At 45.7% G+C, this 25,491-nt stretch overlaps 1 protein-coding gene and 1 pseudogene across 22 annotated transcripts in view; one reads left to right on the forward strand and one right to left on the reverse strand.

Annotated features, from left to right (window-relative positions):
- LOC715795 (solute carrier family 2, facilitated glucose transporter member 3) overlaps positions 1–25,491 on the reverse strand; it is an 85,021-nt gene that overhangs the window by 47,196 nt on the left and 12,334 nt on the right. For 2 of the 22 annotated variants that reach the window (XM_077953540.1, XM_077953528.1), the window contains exons 1-3: positions 9,022–9,060; positions 8,893–8,961; positions 5,974–6,048 (exon numbers count right to left, since the gene is read on the reverse strand). The exons of 1 other annotated variant lie outside the window; for it this stretch is intronic. Coding sequence is in view for 12 of the 21 variants with exons in the window: in XM_077953528.1 (XP_077809654.1) it covers positions 5,974–5,991 (18 nt within the window). In the remaining 9 variants the exon portion in view is untranslated. Of the gene's footprint in view, positions 1–801; positions 901–5,973; positions 6,127–6,942; positions 7,374–8,892; positions 9,455–15,301; positions 15,450–25,491 lie in introns of those variants that run through there. 19 more of the 22 variants (XM_077953535.1, XM_077953531.1, XM_077953526.1 and 16 more) reach the window with 19 other exon arrangements.
- On the forward strand, positions 6,831–7,495 carry LOC107000727 (myosin regulatory light chain 2, smooth muscle major isoform pseudogene; annotated as a pseudogene).

The following is a 25,491-nucleotide window of genomic DNA, read 5'->3' on the forward strand; positions in this document are numbered from 1 at the left end:
TGGGATTACAGGGTGAGCCACTGCACCCAGCCTATATATATATGTATTTTGAGACAGAGTCTCACTCTGTCGCCCAGGCTGGAGTGCAGTGATGCAATCTTGGCTCACTGCAACCTCCACCTCCCAGGTTCAAGCAATTCTCATGCCTCAGCATTCCTACTAGCTGGGACTACAGGCGTCACCACCAAGCCAGGCTAATTTTGGTATTTTTAGTAGAGATGGAGTTTTGCCGTGTTGGCCAGGCTTAACTGTATCTTTGTACCCATGAGCCATCCCTACTCCTCCCACCTCCATTACTCATCTCAGCCTCTAGTAATCATTATAGGCTGGGTGTGGTGGCTCACACCTGTAATCCTAGCACTTTGGGAGGCCAAGGTGGGTGGATCACCTGAGGTCAGGAGTTCAAAATCAACCTGACCAACATGGTGAAACTCTGTCTCTACTAAAGCTACTAGGGAGGCTGAGTCAGGAGAATTGCTTGAACACGGGAGGCGGAAGTTGCAGTGAGCCGAGATGGCGCCATTGTACTCCAGTCTGAGTGACACAGTGGGACCTTCTCAAACAAACAAACAAAACAAAACAAAAAATCATGATATACCCTTATCTCCATAAGTTCAATTGTTTTAATGTTTAGCTCCCACAAATGCATAAGAACACGTAAAGTTTGTCTTTTTGTGCCTGGCTTATTTCACTTAACATCATGGCCTCTAGTTTCATCCACGTTGTTGCCAATGACAGGATCTCAGTGTTTTTTGCGGTTGAATAGTACTCCATTGTGTACATGTACCACATTTTCCTTACCCATTCAACTGCTGATGGACACTTAGGTTGATTCCAAATCTTGACTGTTGTGAATAGTGCTGCAATAAAAATGGGAGTCCTCATATCTCTTCAATATACTGATTTTCCTTCTTTTGGGTACATACCTAGAAGTGGGATTGCTGGATCATATGATAGTTGTAGTGGCTGTATTAATATCTACATTCCCACCAAGAGTATAGGAGGGTTCCCCCTTCTTCACATCCTTGCCACCATTTGTTATTACCTCTTTTTTGGATAAAAGCCATTTTAACTGCAGTGAGATGGTATCTCATTATAGTTTTGATTTGTATATCTCTGATGATCAGTGATGTGGAACACCCTTTCATATAACTGTCTGTCATTTGTATGTCTTCTCTGAGAAATGTCTATTTAGATCTTTCGCCATTTTTAAGTGGGAATTTACTGATTTTTTTATTCTTTTTTTTTGAGAAAGAGTCTCACTCTGTGGACCAGGCTGAAGTGCAGTGGTGCGATCTCGGCTCACTGCAACCTCAGCCTCCTGGGTTCAAATGATTCTCCTACCTCAGCCTCCTGAGTAGCTGGGACTACAGGCACGTGCCACCACACTCTGCCTAATTTTTGTATTTTTCAGCAGAGAGGAGGTTTCACCATATTGTCCAGGCTGGTCTTGAACTCCTGACCTTGTGATCCGCCCACCTCGGCTGCCCAAAGTGCTGGCATTACAGGCACGAGTCATCGCACCCGGCCCGTTGTTGTTGTTGTTGTTTTTTGAGACGACTCTCGCTCTGTCACCCAGGCTGGAGTGCAACGGCAGGATCTCGGCTCACTGCAACCTCCACCTCCCAGGCTCAAGAGATTCTCCTGCCTCAGCCTGCTGAGTAGCTAGGATTACAGATGCCCGCCACCATACCCAGCTAATTTTTTTGTATTTTTAGTAGAGACAGACTTTCACCATGTTGGTCAGGCTGGTCTTGAACCCCTGACCTCAGGTGATCCACTGGCCTCAGCCTCCCAAAGTGCTGGGATTACAGATGTGAGTCACTACACCCAGCCCTATGAAATATTTTTTAAGACTAATGTTGAGACTTACAGATCAGAGAAAAAGTTTCTTTTCAAAATATTACTGTTTATTGGCAACACCCACACTCACCCACGAGCTTTGATGGAGACATACAAGACTGATGTTTTGTTTTCGTACCTGTTAACACTGCATCCATGCGGCAGCCCACAGATCAAGGAGTAATTCTGACTTTCAAGTCTTATTATTTTAAATATATATTTAATATGGCTTATAACCACCATATATAGTGACTTCTTGGATGGGTCTGGGAAAAATAAATTGAAAATCTTCTGGAAAGGATTCACCACTCTAGATGCCATTAAGAACGTTAGTGGCAGGGCGTGGTGGCTCATGCCTGTAATCCCAACACTGGGAGGCAGAGGCAGGTGGACTGCTTTCTTGAGTCCAAGCTGGGCTTAAGCCCAGGAGTTTGAGACCAGCTTGGGCAACATGGTGAAACCCGGTCTCCACTAAAAATAGAAAAAATTAGGTCAGGGGAGGGGTGGGACACGGTGGCAGACGCCTGTAGTCCCAACTACTTGGGAGGCTGAGGTGGGAGGATCACCTGAGCCTGGAAAGTTGAGGTTGCAGTAATCTGTGATCGTGCTACTGCACTCCAGCCTGGGCGATGGGAGTGAGACTCTGCCTCAAAAATAAATAAATAAAAATAAAAAGAATGTCCTATCTCTAAATAAATAAAAAAAAAGAACATTCATGCCGAGTACAGTGGCTCACACCTGTAGTCCCAGCACTTTGGGAGGCTGAGGCTGGTAGATCACAAGGTCAGGAGATCGAGACCATCCCGGCTAACACGGTAAAACCCCGTCTCTGCTAAAAACACAAAAAATTAGCTGGGCGTGGTGGTGGTGCCTGTAGTCCCAGCTACTCTGGAGGCTGAAGCAGGAGAATGGCTTGAACTCGGGAGGCAGAGCTCGCAGTGAGCCGAGATCGCGCCATCGCACTCCAGCCTGGGTGACAGAGCAAGACTCCGTCTCAAAATAAAAAAAAAAGAACATTCGTGATTCATGGGAGGAGCTGAAAATGTCAACATTAACAGGAGTTTGGAAGAAGTTGATTTCAACCCTCATGGATGACTTTGAGGGGTTCAAGACTTGAGTGGAGGAAGTAACTGCAGATGTGGTAGAAATAGCAAGAGAACTAGAATTAGAAGTGGAACCTGAAGATAAGACTGAATTGTTGCAATCTCATGAGAAAACTTGAATGGGTGAGGAGTTGCTGCTTATGGATAAGCAAAGAAAGTGGTTCTTGGCCGGGTGCAGTGGCTCACACCTGTAAAACCAGGACATTGGGAAGCTGAGGCAGGTGGATCACAAGATCAAGAGTTTGAGACCAGCCTGGCCAATATGGTGAAACCCCATTTCTACTAAAAATACAAAAATTAGCCAGGTGTGGTGGTAGGTGCCTGTAGTCCCAGCTACTCGAGAGGCTGAGACAGAAGAATCGCTTGAACCTGGGAGGTGGAGGTTGCAGTGAGCTGAGATTGTTCCACTACACTGCATTCCAGCCTGGGCTACAGAGTGAGACTCTGTCTCAAAAAAAAAAAAAAAAGAAAAAGAAAGTGGTTCTTGACAAAGAATCTACTCCTAGGAAACATGTTGTGACTACTGAAATGACAGCAAAGGATTTTGAATATTACATAAATTTAGTTAATAAAGCAGTAACAAGGTGTGAGAGAACTGACTCCAATTATGAAAGAAATTCTACTGTGACTAAAATGCTATCAAACAGCATCACATGCTACAGAGAACTCCTTAGTGAAAATAAGAGTCTATAATAGATGCAATAAACCTTACTGCTGTCTTACTTAAATAAATTGCTACAGCCATCCCAGCCTTTAGTAACCACAACCCTAATCAGTCAGCAGCCATCAATGCTGAGGCAAGACCCTCCAGAGGCAAAAAGACTATGACATGTTGAAGGCTCAGATGATTGTTAGCATTTTTTAGCAAGAAGGTATTTTTAAATTAAAGTATATACATTTTTTTTTTTGAGACGGAGTCTCGTTCTGTCACCCAGGCTGGAGTGCAATGGTGCAATCTCGGCTCACTGCAAGCTCCGCCTCCCAGGTTCATGTGATTCTCCTGCCTCAGCCTCCCGAGTAGCTGGGACGACAGGTGCCCGCCACCACACCTGGCTAATTTTTTGTATTTTTAGTAGAGACGGGGTTTCACCCTGTTAGCCAAGATGGTCTCGAGCTCCTGACCTCGTCATCCTAAAGTATATACATCTTTTTAGACACAATGATATTGTACAGGAAACACACAACAGTATAGTGTAAACATAACTTTTTTTTTTTTTTTTTTTTTGAGACGGAGTCTTGCTCTGTCCCCCAGGCTGGAGTGCAGTGGCCGGATCTCAGCTCACTGCAAGCTCCTCCTCTCGGGTTCACGCCATTCTCCTGCCTCAGCCTCCCGAGTAGCTGGGACTACAGGCACCCGCCACTTCGCCCGGCTAGTTTTTTGTATTTTTTAGTAGAGACGGGGTTTCACCGTGTTAGCCAGGATGGTCTCGATCTCCTGACCTCATGATCCGCCCGTCTCGGCCTCCCAAAGTGCTGGGATTACAGGCTTGAGCCACCGCGCCCGGCCGTAAACATAACTTTTATATGCACTGGGAAGCCAAAATATTTCTGCGACTCGCTTTATTGGATATTAGCTTTATTTCAGTAGTCTGGAACCAAACCTGCACTATCTCTGAGGTATGCCTGCATTTAGAATAATCAAAATCCTCCCTGCCCATTCCAACATTTTCTATCCCCTTATCTTGCTTTATTTTTCTTCTTGGAATTTATCACTTCCTTCTCTATCAGGGCAGTCCCAGGCACCAACAGTGCCTGTAGTATAATAGCTACTTGAGAAATAGTTCAGTGAATAAATGAACTATATAAATAAAGAACTACTACATCTTCCCAGAAAAATGCTGCATATTAGCCTGTAAATTGTTTTGCTAGAGAAAAAATACCTGAATAAAAGAATATGTCTGGTCAGGCACAGTGGCTCATGCCTCTAATCCCAGCATTTTGGGAGGGCGAGGCGGGTGGATCACCAGAGGTCAGGATTTCAAGAATAGTCTGGCCAACATGGTGAAACCCTATTTCTACAAAAATACAAAAACAGCATGCCGGGCTCACTGGCTCAAGCCTGTAATCCCAGCACTTTGGGAGGCCAAGGTGGGCGGATCACCTGAGGTCGGGAGTTTGAGACCAGCCTGATCAACATGGAGAAACTCCATCTCTACTAAAAATACAAAATTAGCCGGTGGTGGTGGCTCATGCCTGTAATCCCATCTACTTGGGAGGCTGGGGCAGAAGAATCGTTTGAACCTGGGAGGTGGAGGTTGTGGTGAGCCGAGATTGCACCATTGCACTCCAGCCTGGGCAACAAGAGTGAAACTCCATCTCAGAAAAAAAGTGTTGACTAAGTATGCTCTGCCTCTCTAAGCGTGACTACTAAAATGTTCAGAAAAAATCTGAGAGTCAGAGATGCAAGGCATTCAAGATGTGAGTGAGTTCCCAGAAAACAAGCTTAGTGAAAGTGTTTCCAGAGGTGAGCACATGCGATAAATTAGGCATTATATAATTTAAATACCAGATGCTGCCTATCCTATCCTCCAGCCCAATCCAAAGGCTCATATATTGCTGAATACATTTTCTGGATCTTTATCACAGTATGCAAGTACAATGACTCAGTTACACTCTATGGTCTGCTCTATAAAGTTATTATTATTGTGTACATTCATATATTACTCTACGTTACTCTTCACACCTATATAGCCATGGTTCTTTACAAGGAAATTCCCTCAAAACCAGTTGCGTATGATTATTACTGAGGCCTGTTTGCAATTACAATGCTGATCATAAATATTTTATCATTCGTCTTGTTCTTGATAATATTAAAGCACAAAAGGCTGCAAATGGCAAATAGTAATTACTTATGAATAAAAAGATTTTGGGAATGTACCAAGTCTACTGGCTGCAATAGTCTCTCCCACCACCACTTACATCTATTACACATCAAGACAAGAAAAGTTTAGGCAGATGGGAGGTATTGGGATTATCAACATAACCCTGACCAACCAATTTGATATCTGACATCAGTTTTAATACTCACATGCGGTCTGTTGTCCATCTCTCTGCTATCCTAGGAATTGACTCCCTCTCCAATTTCTCTCCAAGGTACTGCTTCCTGTAAATTGTAATTGTCTAGTTATTCATTTACTCCATCTACTTAAGCTCCTTGAGGGAAGAGGCTGTGGTTTAGCCCCCTCGCCAATGGACACTCCAATAAATACTTCTGGAAGAAAGTGAAAATTTATATAATACTAATGATGTTTTAGATTAACTCAATTCTGGGATCCTCAACAAAGCTGATTCTACTCATTCAGAAGCCATTGAGAAGCATTTTATCAAATAAGGGTTCTGGGGAGAGACAGCTGAAGGTAAGGCAAAAATGTCTCTCCTATATTTTGAGTTGTTTCTCTGTCACCAACTAGCAGTTTCCCCATCTGCAAAATGAGCAACGATTGGATTAGGTAATCTTGCTGTCATAAAATTCTGTAATTTGTGGTTTACCTTGCCACATAAAATTTAAAACACTTAGAACAAGCCACCTCTCCTCATAGCATCACCTTAGCCTAAACTGCTTCAGTGAGCCACAGGGAAGTTGGAAATCACGATTCTGCTTAACCAGTTATCAAATGTGACTCTGTTTCCTCCTCTACCAGCTCTCCTGACTTGGATTGATAGTTCTGAAGGTCTGCTGAGATACGTTATGTTGAACCTGTATTATTTCCTATTAGGAGGAGGAGGAGAATTAGGACAGACTGTCCCTTCCACTATTCCACAGCCTCCTTATTTCATTTTCATTTCTCTCTGCTATCTTCCCCACCCTGTGCCTCACTCTATTTGTTCCTGTATCTAGAGTTCTTATCTTCTAGATCATTCACACTTGGGAAAAACAAAGTCAAACAAACAAACAAAAAAACCTCAGAAGCCTTTTAACTCAAATAAATATACTTTTCGGAAAAAGTAAAGTCGTATGGTCAGCCCAGCTCCAAGCACCCAGTGAAGCCCCACCCACCTGAAGCCAAAATGTCCAGCAAGTGGACCAAAGTCAAGACCACCAAGAAGCGACTACAGCGGGCCACATCCAATGTCTTCACGATGTTCGACCAGTTCCACAGCCAGGAGTTTAAGGAGGCTTTCAACATGATTGACCAGAATCATGATGGCTTCAATGACAAGGGGGACAGCACAACAAGCTGGCCTCGCAGGGGAAGAACCCCAAACATAAATACCTGCAGGGCATGATGAGGGAGGCCCCAGGGCCCATCACCTTCCACCACTTCCCTCACCATGTTTGGGGAGAAGCTGAATGGAACAGAGCCCCAGGATGTGATCCAAAACGCCTTCACCTGCTTCAGTGAGGAATCCTCAGGTTTCATTCATGAGGACCACCTCCAGGAGCTGCTCACCACCATGGGTGACAGCTTCACAGATGAGGAAGTGGATGAGATGTACTGGGAGGCGCCCATTGATAAGAAAGGCAAGTTCAACTAGGTGGAGTTCACCTGCATCCTCAAACATGGCGCCAAGGACAAAGATGACTGGGCCACCCCAGCCCTCCTGATGCTCTGGGCCCCCAGCCAGTCACCCCTCCCTGCGGTCTGTACCAGCTCTCTGCCCACGACCCTCTCTCCGGGGATCCTCCCTTTGAGGGCTTCGGGTCCCAGCTCCCAGTGGAGAAATCAGGCCAAGAGAAGTGCAGTGCAAGACTGAGGCAGGTGTTCTCACCGTGACTCTAGAGCCCTGGGCAGGAGTCTCTGACCCCTCCTCCAAGGAAAGACGACCTTTTGAAGAGATGGGACTCCAGGTCCTGGAGGCACTAAGGGAAGACTCCAAGACAGCCATTCCTGGGCTGCTCCCCAAGGAGGAAGGGAACCTGTGTGCCCCCAGGAGGAAGGGGCCCCGAGTCCTGGGATCCAATACCACTTCACGTGCATCCCTACCGAAACGCAAGTTCACCAAAGTTCCCTCTCAGAGGACAGGACACTAGACCCCTACCCTACACCCTGTTGAGCCACCAGCGCACACCCACCCGGGGCAGCCACCCACCGTGGGAGTGTGCTCAAGAGGACATCAGTCCTAGGGGAGGCAGAATCTCCAATAGAGGGCTGAGCACGGAAAAAAAAGAAAAGAAAAAGAAAAAAAAGTGAGGTACTGTTTACTTATATGTAAAATTAACTCAGATTAGCTCTTCTTAAAAATCAATGGAAATTCTAAATTTAGTTTGTGTATTAAACTGGGACAAAACTAGTAACAGTATTTTGCCAAGGGCACTTGGCCTTACTCCCATTCTCTCACGCTTCAGATATAAATCACTGAATGAATCCAGCACTGAATAAATGAATGATCGATCCATAATTTTCTAAGACAATTCCAATTTTCATCTCGCACAAATCTACAAAGCTGAGCCACCCGCACAGCACTTAAACTCCTGGTAGGTATCTTTCAAGGCCAAGGAAGTTCCGCCTCCGGAATCCAGTTCCCTCCGCCTGGATAATGCTCCCAAGGCTCCCTCACTTCATTTCAGGTCTCCTGCCAAAAGACTTCCTCACAAAGGCCTCTCAGACCGACCCCTTCCCCACTCCCAACTTTACAGTCCACTCCCTTAGCCCTACTACATTTTTATTCATGAAAATTTACGGCATTTTGTTACATATCTATACATTTTCTTGTCTTGTCTATATATATACATATACAGTCTAGGAGGGCAAGGGCTGGGGTGGCTTCGTTTGCTATGGGATCCCAGCACCTAGAGTGGCGCCCAGGACATAGTAGGTGCTCAGTAAATCACAAATCGCTTCTCCAAGGGTCCAAGGCTAGTTTCCCAGAGCCGCAGGACACTTCTCCCTTAGCCCGGCCCACCTCCGAGTAGCCGCCCACCTCGACTCCAGCTCAGCCACCTCTACCCCAGTTCAGGTCCTCATTCCCGCAGCCCCCGGCCTCAGGGACGGCGCGGCGCACCCACCTCCCAGACCCCGTGACTGCGGTTGGGCCCCGCGGCTTCGCTCAGCGCTCACCTCCCGGGCCGCTGCGCCTCTGCGCTGGCCCCAGGCCGCCGCCGCGCCGGGCAGTAACAGCGACTGCCCCACTGCGCTCCCGCCGGCCCCGCCCGCAGCCGTTGGCACCCACTAACTGCCTCGAAAAGCCTAGGATTCGACTTTGAATGGTCCGTTAATGTGGTCGCAAAACGTGACTCGGTTCATCGGGCGCCCTCCGTAAGCAAGACAAGCACCCACCTGCGCTCGGGGTGGTCCGGCCCCTCCCGGCTTTTCAACTGCGCACCGCAAGGTCCAGCCCTGGAGGCCGCTTGGGATCCCTCCGAGCGCCCCCCTCAGGCGTCTTCCTGCGACCGGGGCAGGAGAACTCTTGACGGGGAAACAGTTTTGGGCCCCACCACCCTTGGCGCCGCTGTTAGGAGGGTGTGAGCGTATCTACATTGAAAGATACCCGAGCCCCTCACTGCCTGCGGCCGGGAGGTAGTGCCTCGGCTATTCCCGCGGGCGGGCCCGCTCGGCTGGGAAGGCCCAGGGCGAGATCCGGTGAAGAGTTCTTTAAGGCCGCGCACGGTGGCTCACACCTGTAATCCCAGCACTTTTGGAGGCCGAGGAGGGCGGATAACTTGAGGTCAGGAGTTCTAGACCAGGCTGGCCAACATGGCGAAACCTCGTCTTTACTAAAAATACCAAAATTAGCGGGCGTGGTAGTGGGCTCCTGTAGTCCCAGCTACTTGGGAGGCTGAGACAGGAGAATCGCTTGAACCCAGGAGGCAGAGGTTACAGTGAGCCGAACTCCACCATTGCATTCCAGCCTGGGTAACAGATCAAGATTACGTTTCAAAAAACAAAGAAAAGAAAAGAAAAAGAAAAAAGAGTTAATTCGGACTCAGGGGGTCTTTTTGGTTGAAAAGCCCCGTGGTCCTTCTCTCCACCTCCTGGAAAAGACTTTCTAGGGTTTTGGGATTTGGAGTAATAAAGGTCATCCTCTGCTGCCTCATTGGTGCTATCCAGGGTAAGGCCCCTACGGACAGCACAAAGGTGTTTTGGAGAGATTGTTCTCCCCCACCCCAAGCATGAGGCTTACCTTGGAGTTACCTGGAGCCTCACCATGACAGTGTGGCCTTTAGTAAAGGGTTGATAAGTCAATGGCAAATAAGGGCCATTAAAAGGGTCTATACTGCACTTCTCAAATGAGGATATTCCAGTCAACAATAAACATGTCAAAAGGTGTGCAACTGAATTGTTGATCAGGGAACTTGACATTTAAACTACATGAGATACCAATTCGCGCCCACTAGAATGGCTAAAACAAAGACAGGAATTGCGGTGTGGAGAAAAAAGGAAGTGAATGCCAAACCTGGGGAATGTGGAACATTCAGAACTTCTCACACATTTGTCAATGGGGTACAAATTGATAAATTGTTTGGCAATATTTATTAGAATATATGCCTATCCCATGATCCAAGGATTCCACTCTTAAGTATACACTCAACAGAAATGCATACATATATTCACCAAAAAGTAGGTACTAAAATGTTCATCTCAGCCTGGCCTTTGAGTTGAGTATTTTAAAAGTGTATTTAGGCAGGATGTGGTGGCTTATGCCAGCACTTTGGGAGGCCAACGCAGGCAGATCATGAGCTCAGGAGTTCAAGACCAGCCTGGCCAACAGGGTGAAACCCCATCTCTACTGAAAATACAAATATTAGGTGGGCGTGGTGGCATGTGCCTGTAATCCCAGCTACTCCGGAGGCTGAAGCAAGAGAATCACTTGAACCTGGGAGGGGGAGGTTGCAGTGAGCTGAGATTGTGCCACTGCACTCTAGCCTGAGCAACAGAGCAAGACTCCATCTTAAAAAAAGAAAAAGAAATATGTCCATTCAAGTACAATAAACTTATATTTCCTTCATGGTAATATTATTTATGCGTGCATTCTTTTTACTTGGTCAGTCTTTGCAGATGATTTTATTAATCTCATCAAAGAACCAACTTTTGGCTTTATTGATTATCATTTTACTATGGAGTTTTTTGTAAATTTTATCGGGGCAACCAGCCCCCAGTATTTCAATGTAGGTTCTTTCTATTTTCCATAAGTGTCAGCCAGCTGAGAAATAAAGAGAAAGAGTACAAAGAGGAATTTTACAGCTGGGCCTCCGGGGGTGACATCACATATCTGTAGGACCATGATGCCCACCTGAGCCACAAAACCAGCAAGTTTTTATTAAGGATTTCAAAAGGGGAGGGGTGTACGAACAGGGAGTAGGTCACAAAGATCACATGCTTCAAAGGGCAAAAGGCAGAACAAAGATCACATGCTTTTGAGGAAACAGGATAAGGGCAAAATCAGAACTACTGATAAGGGTCTGTGTTCACCTGTGCAGATATTGTCTTGATAAACATCTTAAACAAAAGAAAACAGGGTTCGAGAGCAGAGAACCGGTCTGACCACAAATCTACCAGGGTGGAGTTTCCCAATCCTAGTAAGCCTGAGGGTACTCAGGAGACCAGGGTGAATTTCAGTCCTTATCTCAACCACATAAGATAGACACCCCCAGAGTGGCTGTTTATAGACTCCCCCACCAGGAATGCATTCCTTCCCCAGGGTATTATTAATATTCCTTGCTAGGAAAAGAATTTAGCAATATCTTCCCTACTTGCACATCCGTTTATAGGCTCTCTGCAAGAAGAAAAATATGACTCTTATTTTGCCCGACCCCACAGGCAGTAAGACCTTATGGTTTTCTTCCCTTGTTCCCTGAAAATTGCTGTTATTCTGTTCTTTTTCAAGGTGCACTGATTTCTATTGTTCAAACACACGTTTTATAATCAGTTTGTACAGTTAACACAACAGTGGTCCTGAGGTGACGTACATTGTCAGCTTACAAAGATAACAGGATTAAGAGATTAAAGTAAGATAGGCATAAGAAATTATAAAAGTATTATTTGGGAACTGAAAAATGTCCATGAAATCTTCACAATTTATGTTCCTCTGCTGCAGCTCTAGCCGGTCCCTCCGTTCAGGGTCCCTGACTTCCTGCAACAAAATTTGTTGCATCTCATGATTTATTCATTTCAATGTCATTTATTTTTGACTAATATCACAAGGAAATTTATTAATTTCAACAGATAGCTCCTTTCTTTCCTTTGTCTTTCTTTCCTTTTTGGAGATACAGTCTCACTCGGGCACCCAGACTGGAGTGCAGTGGCGTGATCATAACTCACTGCAACCTCAACCTTCTGAGCTCACACAAACCTCCCATCTCATGTGGTCCCATGTAGCTGGGACCACAAGTGAATGCCACAATACTCAGCTAATTTTTTTATTTTAGTAGAGATGAGGTCTTGCTATATTGCCAAGGTTGGTCTCAAACTCCTGAACTCAAGCAATCCACCTGCCTTGGCCTCTAAAGTGCTTGGATTACAGGCAGGAGCCACCGTGCCCAGCAGGAAACTATTATTTATTTATTTATTTATTTATTTATTTATTTATTTGAGACACAGTTTTGCTCCTGTTGCCCAGGCTGGAATGCAATGGCAAAATCTCGGCTCACTACAACCTCTTCCTCCCAGGTTCAAGTGATTCTCCTGCCTCAGCCCCCCAAATAGCTGGGATTACAGGCACTTACCACCACACCTGACTAATTTTTGTATTTCTATTTTTATTTATTTATTTTTGAGATGGAGTCTGGCTCTGTCACCTAGGCTGGAGTACAATGGCGCAATATCAGCTCACTGCAACCTCTGCCTCCCGGGTTTAAGCAATTCTCTGCCTCAGCCTCCCAAGTAGTTGGAATTACAGCTGCCCGCCACCACACCTGGCTAATTTTGTATTTTTAGTAGAGATGGGGTTTCACCATTGTGGCCAGGCTGGTCTTGAACTCCTGACCTCAGGCGATCCATCCACTTCAGCCTCCCAAAGTGCTGGGATTACTGGCATGAGCCACCATGCCTGGCCTGGGAAATTATTTTTAATTTTCTGTTCTTTTTATGAAAATCTTCACTAAGTTTTGGTAAGTTTACTTTTTCTTTGCTCTATGTTTTCCACCAATGTACAACATTGCTAATTTAGGAAAATCAAAATATTCTTATATGAAAAATTGTTGACTATGATCTGAAAGTCAAATTTAGCTGCAGCTTGATCTTATTCCACAGATCTTTTTATACAGAAACAACCAGCTATGCCTTGGGATCAAAATCCAGAACAATCAAATGGAAATTACAGTGAAAATGAACAAAAGGGAGAGCAGAAATGGAGAGAAGGAGGAGGAGAAGCAGGCGGAAAGAGAGAGCGAGAAAAAGAAGAGGAAAATGAAAAGGAGCTGGAAGATGAACTGGAAAAAAGGAAAAGGGAAAATAAGAAACAATATTCCAAGGGTAGATTAGTCAGCAAATCCCTCATGGACACTCTCTGGGCAAAGTTTAAGTTAAACAGGTGCCCCACAATACAAGAGAGTCTATCACTCTCATTTGAATTTGGCATGACACATAAACAGGTATGACGACATTAATAGACATTTCTTCATTGATAGACAAAGTCACTTCTATAGTACTGTTACTCACATAGACCAATATCCTTATTCCTTTATTAATCACCTCCCTCACCTCATTTTTTGCAGATAAGTCAATGGTTTTGTAAAAAGAGGAAGAAATACAATAGAGAAATGTCCAAGAGAAAGCATAAAGAAAAACAAACTAGGTAAGAAAGTGTTTCTTGTAAAATAACAGGAAGTAGAAGGAATATATTGACTTCCGGAGATGATTTGTGTTTCCATTGTTGTTGGGTGTGCCTATAAACTTTTTCGTGTTCCAGCCAGTGGTAGAAAAACCATTTACTGCCTTATTTTTCACTCCACTCAAAACACACACAGGCACACACACACAGGCACACACTCACATATACATGCCACCATTTAACACGTAATCATATTACCAAATGTACAAATACAGACATTAGCTTTTTATTGATTGCAGTACAGAATTAATAATTTTGTCCTTTTTGTTCCTTCGATGCTAAATATATCTGATGATTGTCCTTCCGCTCTAGTTATTGGCAGAAGCTCACGTGAGTTTTGGAAGGAATTAAGGACAATATCAAGTCTTTTTGTTTGTTTCTTTTTGTTGTTGTTGTTTTTCTTTTTTTTTTAGACAGAGTTTCGTTCTTGATGCCCCAGGCTGGAGTATAATGGCAGAGCTCAGCTCAGTGCAACCTCCGCCTCCAGGGTTCAAGCGACTCTCCTGCCTCAGCCTCCTGAGTAGCTGGGATTACAGGCATGTGCCACCATGCCTGGCTAATACTGTGTTTTTAGTAGAGACCGGGTTTCTCTGTGTTGGTCAGGCAGGTCTCGAACTCCCTGCCTCAGGTGATCCACCTGCCTTGGCCTCCCAAAGTGCTGGAATTACAGGTGTGAGCCACTGCACCCAGCCCAATATCAACATTTTTAACATCACTAGACTGTATATAGAATTTTAATATATGGTGTATATTTATGTAGAAATGTTTAAATATTATCTCACTTGATCATTGTTTTTTGTTTGTTTTTTGAGACAGAGTCTCACTCTGTCACCCAGGCTGGAGTGCAATGGCACGATCTCTGCTCACTGCAACCTCTACCTCCTGGGTTCAAGCAATTCTCTTGCCTCAGTCTCCCGAGTAGCTGGGGTTACAGGCACCAGCTAATTTTTACTATGCCTAGCTAATTTTTGCATTTTTAGTAAAGACCGGATTTGACCATGTTGGCCAGGCTAGTCTCAAACTCCTAACCCGAGATGGTCCGCCTGCCTTGGCCTCCCAAAGTGCTGGGATTCCAGGTGTGAGCCACCACGCCCAGCCTCACTTGATCATTAAGCAAAATATGGTGCCCCCGGTTGTCAATCCCAGGAGAGCAGAACACTGAATGCTGGTTACCAACACCAAGGGAATGACTCCTACCACATGGAGGATTGCAAAGATCATCACTGTGCCAACCAACAAGAATAGAAGTCCAGCCGGGCGTGGTGGCTCACGCCTGTAATCCCAGCACTTTGGGAGGCGGAGATGGGCGGATCACGAGGTCAGGAGATCGAGACCATCCTGGCTAACATGGTGAAACCCCGTCTCTACTAAAAAATAAAAAAAATTAGCTGGCCATAGTGGCGGGTGCCTGTAGTCTCAGCTACTTGGGAGGCTGAGGCAGGAGAATGGCGTAAACCCGGGAGGCGGAGGAGCTTGCAGTGAGCAGAGATCGCTGCCACCGCACTCCAGCCTGGGTGACTGAGCAAGACTCCGTCTCAAAAAAAAAAAAAAAAAAGAAGTCCAAATGTTTCCACTCAATGCACCTCGCCATCAGAGTTGTGCAAAACAATGCAATCAAGCCATGGGTGGAGCAACACTTTACTTACAGAGCAGGATCAGCTTCCTGGCAGCCAGTGCAGGAAATTGGCTATGCGTACCCCTCTGGCGCATTGGGCTTGCCACAGGGAAAGACAGTCTCACAGAGGCAATAAACCAGCACAGGTCACTTGGGCTCTTTTTTCTTTTCTCTCTCTCTTTTTTTTTTTTTTTTTGAGATGGAGTCTTGCTTTGTTGCCCAACTGGAGTGAAATGGCACAATCTCGGCTCATTGCAACCTCCACCTCCTGGGTTCAAGCGATTCTCCTGCCTGAGCTTCCTGAGTACCTGGGATTACAAGCACCTGCCACCATGCCCAGCTAATTGTTGTATTTTTAATAGAGACAGTGTTTCACCATGCTGACCGTACTGGTCTCAAACCCCAACCTCAGGCGATCTGCCTGCCTGGGCTTCCCAAAGTGCTGGGATTAGAGGCATGAGCCACCATGCCCGGCCTCTTGTTTTGAAATTTGTGACAGGGTCTTGCTCTGTCACCCAGGCTGGAGAACAGTGGTGCAATCTCAGCTCTCTGCAACCTCCATCACCCAGGTTCAAGCAATTATCGTGCCTCAGCCTCCTGAGTAGCTGGGACTACAGATGTGTACCACTAAACCGGGCTAATTTTTGTATTTTTAGTGTAGATGACGTTTCACTGTGTTGGCCAGGCTGGTCTTGTACTCCTGGCCTCAAGTGATCCACCTGCCCCACAAAGTGCTGGGATTACAGGCGTGAGCCACTGCACCCGACTGGGCTCTTTTATCTCTTGGTAAAGAAGTATTCCAGGCCCACGGTCTATTCTTATGAGGCCAAGTCAGGATTGAAAGACTACATGCATGAGACTGCATTTCCCAGCAATCATCACTCTAAATTATAAATGAGGAAGCTAAATTGCTGGGAAATAACGTGATTTCATCAATAAATAACAATTACTGACTGTCTGAGCCTGAATTTGTACTCTCATCTCTTAGTTTCATAAGCTGTATATTTTCAGTTATAACTTGAGACATAGTCTAGGCTCTATCAATTTGTTTCATAAGTAGTGTTTGGATGCTCTTAGTGTCCTCTGTTAAAATCCCACTGTGACAGTTTTTTGGTTTTTGTTGTTGTTTGAGACAAGTTTTGCTCTGTCACCCAGGCTAGAGTGCAATGGCGCAATCTTGGCTCACTGCAACCTCTGCCTCCAGGGTTGAAGTAATTCTGCCTCAACTTCCGAGTAGCTGGGACTACAGGCACGTGCCATCACACCTGGCTGATTTTTTTTGTTTTGTTTTGTATTTTTAGTAGAGACAGGGTTTTACTGTGTTAGCCAGGATGGTCTCGATCTCCTGACCTCATGATCTGCCCACCTCGTCCTCCCAAAGTGCTGGGATTACAGGCATGAGCCACTGCGCCCAGCCAATTTTGTATTTTTAGTAGAGACGGGGTTTCACCATGTTGGTCAGGCTGGTCTCGAACTGCTGACCTCAGATGATCCGCCCACCTCGGCCTCCCAAAGTGCTGGGATTACAGACATGAGCCATGACGCCCGGCTGTTTTTTGTTTGTTTGCTTTTAAGAGACGGGGGTCTCACTGTGCCGCCCATGCTGGTCTCAAACTGCCGGGTTACAGGGATCTTCCTACCTCAGCCTCCCGAGTAGCTGGGATTGCAAGTGTATATTACCATACCCAGCTGGTGTGATGGTGTTTCTAATGGTCTTGCACCATTTCTGCCTCTACAACTTTCTTACCCCTATGAAATTTTAAAATGTATGTTGGAAAGATTACCTTGCCCTTCAATAAAAATTGCTTTCCAGATTTAACATATTTTGATGTATATTAAATAAGTAGACTGTGTTGTGAAGCTTTTCTTTACATTTTTTTTACAGACGGGGTCTCTACGAGTTGCCAAGGCTGGTCTCGAACTCCTGCCCTCAAGGGATCCTCCCACCTTGGCCTCCGGAAGTGCTGTGATTACTCGCATGAGCCATTGTGCCTGGCTAAGATGTTTTTTCTTTTTTCTTTTCTTTTTTTGAAACAGAGTCTCACTCGGTTGCAGAGGCTGGAGTGCAGTGGCTGGATCTCAACTCACTGCAACTGCCGTCTCCCGGGTACAAGCAATTCTCCTGCCTCAGCTTCCTGACTGTGACTAAGACATTTTATATAAAACCATTCTCACCAATAAATGGAGTTCTGAAAGGATAAACAAGAAAATATTAACAATCATTAATTCCGTGGAGTAGAACTAAATGAGAGGAGTGCAAAGAAGTTCCTATATATCCTTTTTTTTTTTTTTTTTTTTTTGAGATGGAGTCTCGCTCTGTCGCCCAGGCTGGAGTGTAGTGGCTGGATCTCAGCTCACTGCAAGCTCCGCCTCCCGGGTTCACGCCATTCTCCTGCCTCAGCCTCCTGAGTAGCTGGGACTACAGGTGCCCACCACCTCGCCCGGCTAGTTTTTTGTATTTTTTTAGTAGAGACGGTGTTTCACCGTGTTAGCCAGGATGGTCTCGATCTCCCGACCTCGTGATCCGCCCGTCTCGGCCTCCCAAAGTGCTGGGATTACAGGCTTGAGCCACCGCGCCCGGCAATATATCCTATTTTTATACTACTGTGGTTTTAAATTTTTACAGTGGACGTTGATTTTATTTCAGAAAAAAAGTAAATAAATAAATTACCAACCTCTGGAAATGTCTTGAGACTGAAAGGGAAATCCATTGTAGAAGCTAATGAGTTCAGAACATTCTGCAGTTTGTCAATATATCTCTAAATATCCCTTCCACGCCTGGTACGGTGGCTCACGCCTGTAATCCCATCACTTTGAGAGGACGAGGCAGGAAGATAACTTGAGGTCAGGAGTTCCAGACCAGCCTGACCAACATGGTGAAGCCCCATCTCTACTAAAAATACAAGATTAGCTGGGTGTGGTAGCGCATGCCTGTTATCCCAGCTACTTAGGAGTCTGAGGCAGGACAATTGCTTGAACCTGGGAGGCAGAGGTTGCAGTGAGCTGAAATCATGCCATTGCACTCCAGTGTGAACAACAAGAAAGAAACTTCGTATCAAAATAAATACATAAAATAAAATAACCATCCCCTCCAAACATGGCATTTCTCTATAAACCTGATTATGCTCCGGGAAAGTTGATTTTTTTTTTTTTTTTGGAGACAGTCTTGCTCTGTCACCCAGGCTGCAGTGCAATGGCGCAATCTCAGCTAACCACAACCTCCAACTTTCGGGTGCAAGCAATTTTCCCTGCCTCAGCCTCCGAGTAGCTGGAATTACAGGCACCTGGCACCATGCCTGGCTAATTTTTGCATTTTTAGTAGAAACGGGGTTTTGCCATGTTGGCCAGGTTGGTCTTGAACTCCCGACTTCAGGTGATCCACCTGCCTCAGCCTCCCAAAGTGCTGGAATTACACGCCCAGCCAAAGCCTTCTATTTATACTTCCCTGACAACATCCCTCTTCCCATAAGAATAAACTTACCTTGCGTTTTGCATTTAGCATTTCCACACACTTAATATTTTACTATGCCTGCATGTCTCCTAAAGCAATATATAATACTGTATTGCATGTCTTGAAATGTATATGAATGTTATATCTCATTCCTTTGCACTTTATACATAAATACTGGTTTTTTTGTTTTGTTTTGTTTTTTTCTGAGATGGAGTTTTGCTCTTGTTGCCTAGACTGGAGTGCAATGGCGCGATCTCGGCTCACTGTAACCTCCCCCTCCCGGGTTCAAGCAATTCTCCTGCCTCAGCCTCCCAAGTAGCTGGGATTACAGGAGCCTTCCACCATGCCTAGCTAATTTTGTATTTTTAGTAGAGATGGGGTTTCACCATGTTAGCCAGGCTGGTCTCAAAGTGCTGACCTCAGGTGATCCTCCCTCCTCGACTTCCCAAAGTGCTGAGATTACAAGCATGAGCCCGTGTGCCCAGCCTTTTCATTTATTTGTTTGTTTTTAAGACAAAGTCTTGCTCTGTTGCCCAGACTGGAGTGCAGTGGCACAAACACAGCTCACTGTGGCCTCAAACTCCCGGACTCAAGCGATCCTCCCACCTCAGCCTCCCCAGTAGCTGGTACCATGGGCACAAGCCACTATGCCTGTTGGTTTTTTTGTTTGTTTGTTTATTCAGAGACAAAGTCTCATCATGTTGCCCGGGCTGATCTTGAACTCCTGGGTTCAAGCAATCCTTTCAACTTGGCCTCCCAAAGTGCTGGGTTTATAGGCGTGAGCCACCACTCCCTGCCTGAAATCTAACTTTAAAAAGAGCTTTATTGAGATATAATTCAAATACATAAAATTCACCCATTTAAAGTGTATAATTCAATAGCGTTTGAACATTTCATTATGTTGTGGGGAATCTAAATTTTTTTTTTCTTTTTTGAGATGGAGTCTCACTCTGTCTCCCAGGCCGGAGTGCAGTGGCATGATTTTGGCTCACTGCAACCTCTGCTCCCCAGGTCCAAGAGATTCTCCCGCCTAAGCCTCCCAAGTAGCTGGGATTACAGGCCCCACAGTGGCTAACGCCCATAATCCCAGAATTTTGGGAGGCCGAGGCAGGCGGATCATAAAGTCAGGAGATCGAGACCATCCTGGCTAACACAGTGAAACCTCGTCCCTACTAAAAATACAAAAAAATTAGTTGGGCGTGGTGGCGGGCACCTGTAGTCCCAGCTACTCGGAAGGCTGAGGCAGGAGAATGGCCTGAACCTAGGAGGTGGAGCTTGCAGTGAGCAGAGATTGCGCCACCGCACTCCAGAGCCTGGGCGACAGAGCGTGACTCCGTCTCAAAAAAAAGAAAAAAAAAAAAAAGAAAAAAGAAAAAATATTTTCTTCACGGGATGGTTTCCTTTTACATAGCCTACTATGAAAATTTCTTTTCTTTTTTTTTTTTTTTTGAGACAGTCTCGCTCTGTCCCCCAGGCTGGAGTGCAGTGGTGCGATCCTGGATCATTGCAACCTCTACCTCCTGGGTTTAAGCTATTCTCCTGCCTCAGCCTCCCAAGTAGCTGAGACTACAAGCGTCTGCCACGAATCCAGGGTAATTTTTGTATTTTTAGTAGAGGCAGGGTTTCACCATGTTGGCCAGGCTGATCTCAATCTCCTGATCTGAAATGATCCACCCACCTCACTGTCCCAAAGTGCTGGGATTACAGGCGTGGACCATGGCGCTGGGCCAAAAATTTATCTTATGCAGTCCATGGCCCCTCTTCCTCAAACACTGCATTAAGAATATTGTTACTGTGGGCCGGGCACGGTGGCTCACGCCTGTAATCCCAGCACTTTGGGAGGCCGAGGCAGGTGGATCATGAGGTCAAGAGTTCGAGACCAGCCTAGCCAACATGGTGAAACCCCGTCTCTACTGAAAAGACAAAAATTAACCGGGCATGGTGGGGGGCGCCTGTAATCCCAGCTACTGCAGAGGCTGAGGCAGGAGAATCGCTTGAACCCGGGAGATGGAGGTTGCAGTGAGCTGAGATCATGCCTCTGTACTCCAGCCTAGGCCACAGAGCAAGATTCCATCTCAAAAATAAATAAAATATATATATATATATGTGTATATATATATATGTGTATATATGTGTGTGTATATATATGTGTGTATATATATGTATATATATATGTATATATAGTTACTTTGGGAGGCCAAGGCAGGTGGATTACCTGAGGCTAGGAGTTCAAGACCAGCCTGGGCAACATGGCAAAACCCCATTTTTACTAAAAATACAAAAATTAGCGAGGCATGGTGATGCATGCCTGTAATCCCAGCTACTTGGGAGAATGAGGCCTGAGAACTGCATGAATCTCGAAGGCAGAAATTGCAGTCAGCCAAGATCATGCCACTACACTCCAGCCTGTGTGACAGAGTGAGACTCCCTTTCAAAAAAAAAAAATTTTTTTTAAAATTATTGTTACAAATTGAATGTTTCTACCCCCTCAATATTAATATGTTGAAATCCTAAACCCCAATGTGATGGTAATAGGATATAGGACCTTTGGAATGTGATTAGGTAATAAGAGTGATGTCTCATAAATGAGATTAGTATACTTCTAAAAGAGACACCAGGTCCAGGCTCCATGGCTCAAGTCTGTAATCCTAACACTTTGAGAGGCCAAGGCAGACAGATTACCTGAGGTCAGGAGTTCAAGAACAGCCGGGCCAACATGGTGGAAAACCCCGTCTCTACTAAAAATACAAAAAATTATCCGGGTGCAATGGTGCGTGCCTGTAATTCCAGGTGATCTGGAGGCTGAGGCAGGAGAATCTCTTGAACCCAGGAGGCGGAGGTTGCACTGAGCCGAGATCATGCCACTGCACTCCAGCCTGAGCAAGCCTTCGTCTCAGAAAAAAAAAGAGACGCTAAGCCGGGTGCGGTGGCTCATGTCTGTAATCCTAGCACTTTGGGAGGCCGAGGTGGGCAGATCATTTGAGGTCAAGAGTTTGAGACCTGCCTGGCCAGCATTGTGAAACCCATCTCTCCTAAAAATACAAAAAAAATTAGCCGGGCGTGCTGGCGCATGCCTGTAGTTCCAGCTACCTGGGAGGTTGAGGCAGGAGAATGGCTTGAACCTGGGAGGCGGAGGTTGCAGTGAGCCGAGATCGTGCCATTGCACTCCAGCCTGGGTGATAGAGCAAAACTCCATCTCAAAAAAAAAAAAAAAAGAGAGAGACAACAGAGAGCTCTCTCCTGGACTTTTTCCTTGTGAGGATGCAGCAAGAATACAGATACCTGTGAACCAGGAAGCATGCCATCCCCAGACAGTGAATTTGCTGGGGCCTTGGTCTTGGACTTTCCAGCCACCCAAATCAAGTGTTGGTGCTAAGTGGAGAAAAGAAGAAGTGTTTACATTGGTGGGAATGTAAATTGGTGCAGCCATTATGGAAAGCAGTATGGAGATTCCTCAAAAAATTAAAACAGAACTACCCTGTGATCCACTTCTGGGTATATATCCAAAGGAAATGAAACCAGCCCTTGTAAAAATAACTGCATCCCATATTCATTGTGGCATTATTCACAATAGCCAAGATATGGAAACAATCTAAATGTCCGTGAAGAGATGAATGGTAGCCCAGCCAACTTAATGAGACCTAAGCTCTGTCAAAAAATTTTAAAACTCACTGATGCCAGGAAAGTTCTGGGTACAAAGAAAAAAAAATTAGGCGAGTATGGTGGCATACACCTGTAATCCCAGCTACTCAGGAGGCTGATGTATTTGACTGTTCCTATATCCCATATATGAGAGAGATCATGTAATATATTCTTTTTCTGTCTGGCTTATTTCAATTATCATGATATCTTCCATGCTGCTGTGAATGGCAAGATCTTGTTTTTTAAAGCCGAATAATATTTTTTATTTTCTTTCTTTCTGTTTTTTTTGATCCGGAGTCTCGCTTTGTCACCCAGACAGTAGTGCAGTGGCGCAATCTCGGCTCACGGCAACATCCGCCTCCCGAATTCAAGCGATTCTCCAGCCTCAGCCTCGCAAGAGCTGGGATTACAGGCACATGCCACTCGGCTAATTTTTGTATTTTTAGTAGAGGCAGGGTTTTACAATGTTGGCCAGGCTGGTCTTGAACTCCTGACCGCAGGTGATCCACCCGCCTCGGTCTCCCAAAGTGCTAAGATTATGGGCATGAGCCACATATGGGTGCCACATATGGGCATTCTGGCCAAAGCTGAATAATATTTTAAAATTTTGTTGACACAAAGTCTTGCTCTGTTACCTAGGCTGGAGTACAGCAGCATGATCATAGGTCACTGCAGTCTCAACCTCCTGGGCTTAGGAGAGAGAGTACGAAAAAAAAATTTTTTTTTTTGAGATGGAGTTTTACTCTTGTTGCCCAGGATAGAGTGCAATGGTGCAATCTTGGCTCACTGCAACCTCCACCTTCCAAGTTCAAGCGATTATCTCACCTCAGCCTCTGGAGTAGCTGGGAATACAAGCACGGGACATCACGTCCAGCTAATTTTTGTATTTTTTTTTTTTTTTGAGACGGAGTCTCGCTCTGTTGCCCAGGCTGGAGTGCAGTGGCCGGATCTCAGCTCACTGCAAGCTCCGCCTCCCGGGTTTACGCCATTCTCCTGCCTCAGCCTCCCGAGTAGCTGGGACTACAGGCGCCCGCCACCTCGCCCGGCTAGTTTTTTGTATTTTTTTAGTAGAGATGGGGTTTCACCGTGTTAGCCAGGATGGTCTCAATCTCCTGACCTCGTGATCCGCCCGTCTCGGCCTCCCAAAGTGCTGGGATTACAGGCTTGAGCCACCGCGCCCGGCCTAATTTTTGTATTTTTAGTAGAGGTGGAGTTTCACCATGTTGGCCAGTCTGGTCTGAAATTCCTGACCTCAGGTGATCCACCCCACTCGGCCTCCCAAAGTGGTAGGATTACAGGCGTGAGTCACCACACCCAGCAAAAAAATGTTTTAAATTTTTGTTTTAACTTATATTTATTTATTTAGAGATGAAGTCTCACTCAGTTGCCCAAGCTGGAGTGCAGTGGCGCCATCTCACCTCACTACAACCTCCATCTCCGGGTTCAAGCAATTCTCCTGCATCAGCCTTCCGAGTAGCTGGGATTACAGGCACATGACATCATGCCCAGCTAATTTCTGTATTTTTAGTAGACAAGGGGCTTCACTATGTTGGTCAGGCTGGTCTCGAACTCCTGAGCTCATGATCTGCCTGCCTCAGCCTCCCAAAGTGCTGGGATTACAGGTGTGAGCCACCGCGCCCGGACTTATTGTTTTTTTTTTTTTTTTTTTGAGACAGAGTTTTGCTCTTATTGCCCAAGCTGGAGTGAAATGGTGTGATCTTGGCTCATTGCAACCTCTGCCTCTTGGGTTCAAGGAATCCTCTTGCCTCAGCCTCCCAGGTTGCTGGGAGAACAGGTGGCAGCCACCACACCTGGCTAAGTTTTGTATTTTTAATACAGACGGGGTTTCACCATGTTGGCCAGGCTGGTGTCAAACTCCTGACCTCAGGTAATCTACCCGCCTCAGCCTCCCAAAGTGCTGGGATCACAGGTGTCAGCCACTGCACCCAGCCCTGGGTTCAAGCGACTCTCCTGCCTCAGCCTTCCGAGTAGCTGGGACTACAGGCACCCACCACCATGCCTAGCAAATTTTTGTATTTTTAGTAGAGACAGAGTTTCACCATGTTGGCCAGGCTGGTCTTGAACTCCTAACGTCAAGTGATCTACCCACCTAGGCCTCCCAAACTGCTAGGATTATAGGCATGAGCCACCCTGCCCAGCCAGTTATAAAGATTTTTAGACGGTTAAAGTATATACTGTGGATGAATATTTGTACTCTTGCAAACATCTTACCAGAAAAAAATAAAAACATAGTTAAATATCTTTCTCAAGTAAAATGAATGTATTAATATGGAAATTGGGCCAGGCAGGGTGGCTCAGGGTCATAATCCTAGCACTTTGGGAGGCCAAGGTGGGCGGATTACAAAGTCAGGAGATTGAGACCATCCTGGCCAACACGGTGAAACCCCGTCGCTAATAAAAATGCAAAAATTAGCTGGGCATGGTGGCACATGCCTGTAATTCCAGCTACTCGGGAGACTGAGGCAGAAGAATCACTTGAACCAGGGAGTTGGAGGTTGCAGTAAGCCGAGACCCTGCCGCTGTACTCCAGATAGAGACTCCGTCTAAAAAAAAAAAAAAAAAGGAAAAAAAATCAATTCCCAATACCTTACAGTTCCCAGTAACACTAAGTAGGAATAAAGACAGATTAGAGCACAGCACATTTAAGGATTTGAGAATTTACTTGGAACCATGGATAACTCCTATTTTAAACATTTCTAGCCGAGACATGGAGCCTCACATCTGTATTCACAATACTTTGGGAGGCCTAGGCAGGAGGATCACTTTGTTGCGGCAAACTGAGGAATAGAGAGACCAGTACAGGGCAATAAAAGAGGATTGTTCATGTAAGGTACACACCGGCTCAGTGGATTCAAGTCCAAAAAGCTAAGCCTTGAACAAAGACAGAGCGGGAGTTTTTATAAATAGGCTTACAGCCGGGCGCGGTGGCTCAAGCCTGTAATCCCAGCACTTTGGGAGGCCGAGACAGGCGGATCACAAGGTCAGGAGATCGAGACCATCCTGGCTAACACGGTGAAACCCCGTCTCTACTAAAAAATACAAAAAACTAGCCGGGCGAGGTGGCGGGCGCCTGTAGTCCCAGCTACTCGGGAGGCTGAGGCAGGAGA

The sequence above is a fragment of the Macaca mulatta genome, chromosome 11 (assembly GCF_049350105.2).
Source record: "Macaca mulatta isolate MMU2019108-1 chromosome 11, T2T-MMU8v2.0, whole genome shotgun sequence".
Classification (NCBI taxonomy): Eukaryota; Metazoa; Chordata; class Mammalia; order Primates; family Cercopithecidae; genus Macaca; species Macaca mulatta.